The 6,869-nt window shown below is 44.1% G+C and overlaps 2 protein-coding genes across 2 annotated transcripts, besides 2 other annotated features; one reads left to right on the top strand and one right to left on the bottom strand.

Moving 5' to 3' along the window:
• Window positions 1–6,869: part of a repeat region (second copy of long repeat R) that runs on past both edges of the window.
• Window positions 217–837, top strand: ccmB (cytochrome c-type biogenesis protein CcmB). The gene has a single exon. It carries the CDS (start codon window positions 217–219, stop codon window positions 835–837), a length of 621 nt encoding a protein of 206 aa, YP_009642429.1.
• On the bottom strand, window positions 1,149–1,640 carry rpl10 (ribosomal protein L10). Its single transcript has one exon. It carries the CDS (start codon window positions 1,638–1,640, stop codon window positions 1,149–1,151), a length of 492 nt encoding a protein of 163 aa, YP_009642428.1.
• Window positions 1,657–1,775: a dispersed repeat (third copy of repeat X-08).

Below are 6,869 nucleotides of genomic sequence, written 5' to 3'. Positions count from 1 at the left end.
TAGGCACATCTATCTTTCTTAGTTTCACGCTGGCCTAATGAATTGAATATGAATAAAAGTCAGTCTTTTAGTAAGCGTATATAAGCAGCTGTTTAGTGTATAAGCAATTCTTTAGTGGTCGCACCGGTACGATGGAGGTTGGTTGAAGATGATGTTACGCGGCGTTCAGAACCAGTCTTGAAGTGAATGAATTAGAAAGAACGAAGAAGTAAGGAAATGAGACGACTCTTTCTTGAACTATATTATAAACAGACCTTCCCCTCCACACCAATCACGAGTTTTTCTCCATTCCTCTCATATATCGTCGTAACGCCCTTAATGCTAGGTTTTGAAAAAGACTTTTCATGTCATTCCCATTTAGGTCCGATTCGGATCCCTCCGTTGTTTCCTTTTCCTTCCGCACCTTTTCCTCGAAATGAGAAAGAAGATGGTACACTTGAATTGTATTATTTAAGTGCTTATTGCTTGCCAAAAATCCTACTTCTACAATTGGTAGGTCACCGGGTTATTCAAATAAGTCGTGTTTTCCGTGGTTTTCCCATGTTACAACTTCCGTACCAATTCGGTCGATCCGGAATGGATCGGTTAAACATTCCATTAGGGAGCCTGGTCTTGACTTTTCTGTGTGGTATTCATTCTCGTTCGGCTCTTGGAATCACATCCAGCAGTGGTGGGAACAGCTCGCAAAATCCAACCACTTCACCTACTTCATTGCCCCCAACCCTTTCTCGTACCTCTATTGAAACAGAATGGTTTCATGTTCTTTCATCGATTGGTTATTCCTTTCCGTTCGTATCTCTTTCTCCAATTTCGGTCTCGATTAGTTCACAAGATTGAATGGCCAATTCTCCTCCGGACCCTCGATTCGATTGTTTTCCAAGAATGTTGAGCCGGGTATGTAAGCCATGTATCTGGGAGGAACTTAAAAGAAGGGCTTTCGGTTTTTTTCACCCCGTTTTGTGGTCTTGCAGCTATTTAAATAAATAAGAATATAAAATTATATATATATATAATAAGACTTTTTTAGAAGAAAGATTCTATATATGTCCAATCCCCAGTGGTGGTGGGACCAACCAAGATGTATGTCGTCCAACCCAACCTCAGACTCTTTCTTCCCGACCTATTTGACTCTCTGGCCGCAGTTATAGTTATTTAGGTGGTATCCCGCCGAGATTGAAGAGATCGAATTCCTCCGGGGAACACACGAAACAAAGATATGAACTGGGTAAATAGAAATGGAAAAGAGATGTTTCCAATTCATCAAAATGAGAAGCTTTTTCTACATCCATATGATCTACTAAAGTAGATCGGTATTGCCCATATAATAAAAGCAGATCTTGGTCCATGGAATCCCAAGAAGGTAAGAACTCCAACCTGTCCGATGCTTCTTCGGCCAAATACGATATACAAGTGGGACCTGCACTATGCGCAAGCTGTGCGAAAAACCGCTTCTTTTTTCCGGTTCTGAAACAACTTGGGCGAAATAGGGTTCTACCGGGAAACCATGGATTTTTTAGTTTTCGCCATTGGTTACTGGTTGAGCCACTGGAATGGAATGAGATAAGAATCTCTGGAGATCTTTCCTCTCCACTTACTCGTAACAGGCTTTCCCTCTGTAGAAGACTTCTTCCGAATGGCATAATTGGGAGATTGATTCCTCGATCTTCAAAGAAAACTGACTCCTCCTACTCCTTCTTCTCCTTTAGGATAGGATCGTCGTTGGTCCTTCTTTCACTAATGATCTAATGATCTCACCATTTTCTAGTAGTTCTCGCGAACGCGCGAGGGACTATCCTTTCTATCGCTTGCCCTTTCTTTTCACTCTCAAGACAAGGCTCTCTCTCTTTTATAAAGCGAAGCAAAGCGCATGGCGCTGAAAGCTCAATAAACACAGACGAACACGATGCAGGGCATAGCATAAATGAAACCGCTGATCATTTCATAAAACATATATGCTTGACCTTTCTCGATGCTTTTTTTGGGTGACTCACCAACCGACCCAGCAGTGATCGATGACAGAATGGTACGAACAAATCAAAGTCATTGGATTTGGTAGTTCTCCATGGACTTCTCTCTTTAGCCCTTTGTATATGTTCATAAATGGGTGTGCACCTCCAGATGGGCGGGGGCCGGCCTCCCACTCTCTTATCTTATGCAGCATTTATTAGCGGTTGGGTGGATCGTGCAATAAGCCTCTCTCGACCCTCCGTTTCTCATACGTCTTTATGAAAGCCTCTCGCCTTTCGAGATCCGGTCCATCATCAACTCAGTCAGATCTTCTTGTTTGCCCGCTTTGATTAGGCTTCCTTTAACGGATTTGATCGGCATTTCGTGCCTGCAGTCCTGCTGAATTCGACCTTTTATCAGGGTAGCGTAGTAAGGTTAGAGGCGCAACTAGAAGAGTTGGCCCTATTTCTCTTTTTTGATCAATTCGATTGCAGTCTCCGAAGTCCTTCTTGATCGATGGTCCCCATTAGCATTAGTGCTAATTAGCAGCCGCTTTTTTTGGAAGGCGAGATACTTATGTGTGACCGCGGATTCCACGGTAGCAGTAGTTCTAGCTCTACATTAGGAGCAGGGGGGCTCTATCTAAAGGAGGTACGGACCCCTCCCATAGTACGGTACGATGCAGCTGAAAAACTTAATAGGCTACCGCGGCTCGCTTCGCTTTTGTTGCGGAGCTCACTGCTTTTGGAGTAGTGCTTGCAGCTTGCTGCTTTCTGTTCAAGCGGAGCTCGCTGTCTACTCCACGAGTCGCCACAGCTTCGCCTACGCCACTTGTATATAGACAACAATAGCGCCCAAGATTTCCCCTTCGCGTAGTTCATTGAACCTTCCAACTTCACTCCGTGGCCTGTGCTAAAGAAGCGTGTCTTAACTAATTCCTTTGAACTCATTTCACCTATTCTACCTCTCGATATCTCCTCACCTTGCACCTTTTCTTTCTTTTCCTCATCCCATGATCCTTTCCCATGTCGTGGAAGTGAGCTCCTTCGTCGCTCCTTCATTCTTCATAACGACTATAACCAAGCTGCCAACCAATAAAGCAAGCACCTTCATGGACTGAGACCGTGGAAGCTCCGTTAGCACCTTAAGGCTGTCTTTATCCTGAGAACCCTCGGGAATATTCAGAGACTCGGCTAATGCTTCTAGGCCCACATTCGGAGACAGACCAAGCACCTCTCTTACCCACTCACTATCTAATAAACCGGACTGGCTTATTATCTGAATGAGATCGGAAAGAGAGGAGGTAGCCCAAATCTTCCAATAGGCGCATACGAAAGGTTCTGAAAGAATTGAAAAAGCTCTGAAAAATAAACAACCCGACCTGAGGAACTACCAACAACGGAAGAACTAGCAACAGCGGGAGAAACCGTTTCTAACCTCAGCTTCACCCCCTTCCTCGGGATTCTTTCTTTGATGATATGCCCTAAGCCCCTTTCAGAAGACCGAAGTCATTGGTGCTTTGCATAAGGGGTAAGAGCGCCATAAAGACTATTGGTACCTATCATAGACTTGACTCATTTTATGGGCTTGAATTCCTTTCCCCGAGTTAGAGGGGTTTTCTGAAGGTCTTCCTCAAGGGCCACTTGGTTCTCAAAAAGACTGTTACCCCCGGCCAGAGTAGAAGTAGGCAAACGGATGTTTCTGGGGGGAACTACGGGAGACGGAGACAGGTGGTTAGGCGAGATTCTAACTTCTGGCTCATCGCAATTCCATTTCTTAAAGTGCAAGTCCAGTTTTCTCTTTTTATGAAAGTGAAAGTCAGGTTAGCCCCTTCTTTCAATTCCAAAGATGCTCTCAAATTGCTGTTCAAGATTATTTTACCCTAAGGCTTCTCGCGGTCAGGCAAGCGTGGCAGAGCGTAGCATGTATCCAGCCATCCGAACTACTTACTGAAGGGCAAGCACCAACGAATTACTCACTTCATTCACAGCGCGGGGGAGAGACAGAGAGGGGTCAGTAATAACTCACAGCCGGGGTAAAAAGGTCCTACTTCCTTACTCACTCAAGTCATTGCTTTGACCGAACCATAGGCCGAAAAGAAAAGATTTTTTAGATACTTGTTACAGGCCTGACCAAGAGCGCAAAAGAGCTTTATTTAGAATTAGAGTAAGGGCACGCCATTTGCAATGCCTTTTCTTGCTTTCGACAGGACCCCCTTCCGACAGGAGAAAAAAGATTACGCCAATGCCAATTGCCAATGATATAGAGTTTCTAGCGATTACGACTATAAAGGGCAGGAGATGAATTAAAGAATCGTACTGCAACTGCTGAAGAGAGATCAGAGCTAGTACTAGAGGAAGCGATAGCGGACAAAAGAGCTCAGAGAGCAGTGCAGCTAAGCGGGAAGATCTGTGATCTATTTGAAAGAGCATATCGCAAAGACCGGTATATTGCACATACTGATTGATTGATTGTATAGATTGAGTCTCAATTAGAGAGTTATGATATATCTATAGTACCCCCGCCGATGAGACTTTCCAGCTCGAGGCTAGAAGCTACCAACACTTTAATACAAACAAAAACAGAAATCGGAATTCGTGGGGCCCGAGGCCTTACAGAAAAAGATCGATGAACGATTAAGCGAGACTTTGCCTTAGAGACCAATGAAATGAGACCAAGAAGCTTTATTACACAAAAGTTCTTTGAAGACCTTTTGCTTCTGCTTCCCTGCTTACTATTGCTATCACCTCAACTGCTTTGACCTGCTCACTTAGAGTGAAGATCAATAATGGGCGGAAAGGAGTTCACACAAGACCACAGAGCGAGAGAGAGAGCCTTCGCTTACCTGTTTAACCGTGCCCTCCTATCACACCTATCTCCCTTTTCCTTCAGTCACATCCAGTCTCAGTTCTGCTTCCAACTACCGAGCTTGGACGTATAGCAAGATTGAATAAGAGATATGGCATACGGGAATAGTATATGAAATCACAAAGGCTGGAAAGAGACTGGAGAGGAGCGTGGAAAATACTTAATAAAGCACCTTAGCAATTACTAGTAATGCCCCTATCGACCTCAGTCTTGTTTTTTGCTAGCTTTAGTCTAGAACTAGACTATCTCATTAAACGTCGAATATCCCTATGATGCTAGCCAGTGAAAAAGGAAGGAGTCTACTTCTTTGCTGGCTTGACTCCAGAACTAGTAGAGGAAGGAAGCGATGATCGGTCTATCCCATTAAGCGTAATCCCGCTAGCCAATGAAAGGACTACTCTTCTTGGACTGTGAGCGACGACACCAGATCAGAGCTAAGTGAGAGACGATAAATGCGATTAAACTGCTTTATAACTGCTCGATTTATAAGTCTTGCCTAAGTCCTAGACTTGAATGAAGCAGCCTGGCTGAAAGTCGTATTTGCTTTTGCTTTTCTTGTTCTCTTTTCTTAGTTAGGCCCAAGAAAGTACAAGATATAGCTTGACTAATATACTAAGATGATAGCTAGAGACTAGAGATGAGAGTGCAGGATCTAGATTTGTAACAAATATTCGACTTTGCTTATGCAAATTGTTATGTACCAAAACCAAAGAATATCGTCGATGGGATACAAAAAAAGAGGATCCTACTTCGCTCATGCACCGTCTTTTCACCCTCCTACCGCTGGTAAAGCTAGCAGTCTAATAAAATTTCTGCATGTTAAGACAGCACACTAGTACATTTTCATTGACCACTGAGACCAACCCCCAAGCCCGGTCTTTGAACTAATAAAGATGGCATAGTAGAAAACTTCAGACTGACTATCATCGCGCTTGAAGTCCACCCAAGAGAGTTCCCCGGCTTCTCGTGATGAGCGCAGCGCAGCAAACGGTGTTTGCGCCAGAGGAGGGTGGTGAGAACCGTTGAGCCATTGGCTTGCTGAGCTTTTCTGATTTGGGTTTCTCACCCACATCACCGAGAGGAGGGCTTTTTTCGTTATAGAAAAGAAAGGTCAATGAAAGGATTCAGTAATGACGCCATGCATCACCATTGAGTGCTGTGCTGAAGAGAAAAAAACCGAAAAAAGTTCCCCACATTGGGAGAGAAAAGAGAAGACTGCGGTCAATGATCAATTGTGCACATCCTTTTTGGATGGTCGGCTTAGAGTGAAAGCATACGAACATAGACTTTGTGACTGACTTCGCCGTATAAGCATATCTTCACTGAAAGTCATTAGGGCTGCTTTTGCCCATGCCATGAATGAGAGTGAGTCCAGTCCATCTTCCTTCCCTGGATATGCTGTGTCCTCTACATTCGCTTCGTCCTCCGCCTCTACTGCGCAAAGATTTTGATCCCCCGTTTAGTGAGTCGTGAAAGCACCTACCTTATGTTTAGACGTATTGGTTTCAGTGAAAAGCCAAATAGAGAGTTTTGCGTGTGCCTGCTTTAGTAAGAGTAAGGAAAAAGCTTGAAAAGCGTACTTGCTTTAACAACGGAAAGAGGTTCCTTCAGCGGTTCAGCTTTAGGTCTCGGTTCAGGTGCTTTTCATGATTGTGGTGTTTGATTGGGCACGGGCGTTCCTGTCCTTACTTAGAGGTCAAGTTGCCACCTGTCTATCGAAGGGGGATTTCCCAGCCTATCTCGGTATATGTTACCGAAAGAAGGAAGAAGAATCTAATGATTTCCCTAATTCTGTGAGAAAGAAAAACCAGTTTGTTAGAGCTGGGGCAGAGAAGCAATCAACAGAATGGGTCCCTGTTGTTCACAAGTGAAGGCACTGAACGGATCAAGATCTCGTAAATTCATTGTCTTTCTTGATTCAAATCAGAAAGAACTTCTTTCGCTATTGAAGCCATGCCTGAGCTGTCAGCTTATTAGCATCCCTCTTCTGCGTTAGGAATTGTCCGAAAAGGTTCGATTGAATCCCATGCTTTCATGGTCCCTATCTCTGCCCC

The sequence above is a fragment of the mitochondrial genome of Lactuca saligna, assembly GCF_052625555.1.
Source record: "Lactuca saligna strain CGN5271 mitochondrion, complete genome".
NCBI lineage: Eukaryota > Viridiplantae > Streptophyta > Magnoliopsida > Asterales > Asteraceae > Lactuca > Lactuca saligna.
Note: the sequence above shows the minus strand (reverse complement) of the source record. Positions and strands in the feature narration are given on the sequence as shown.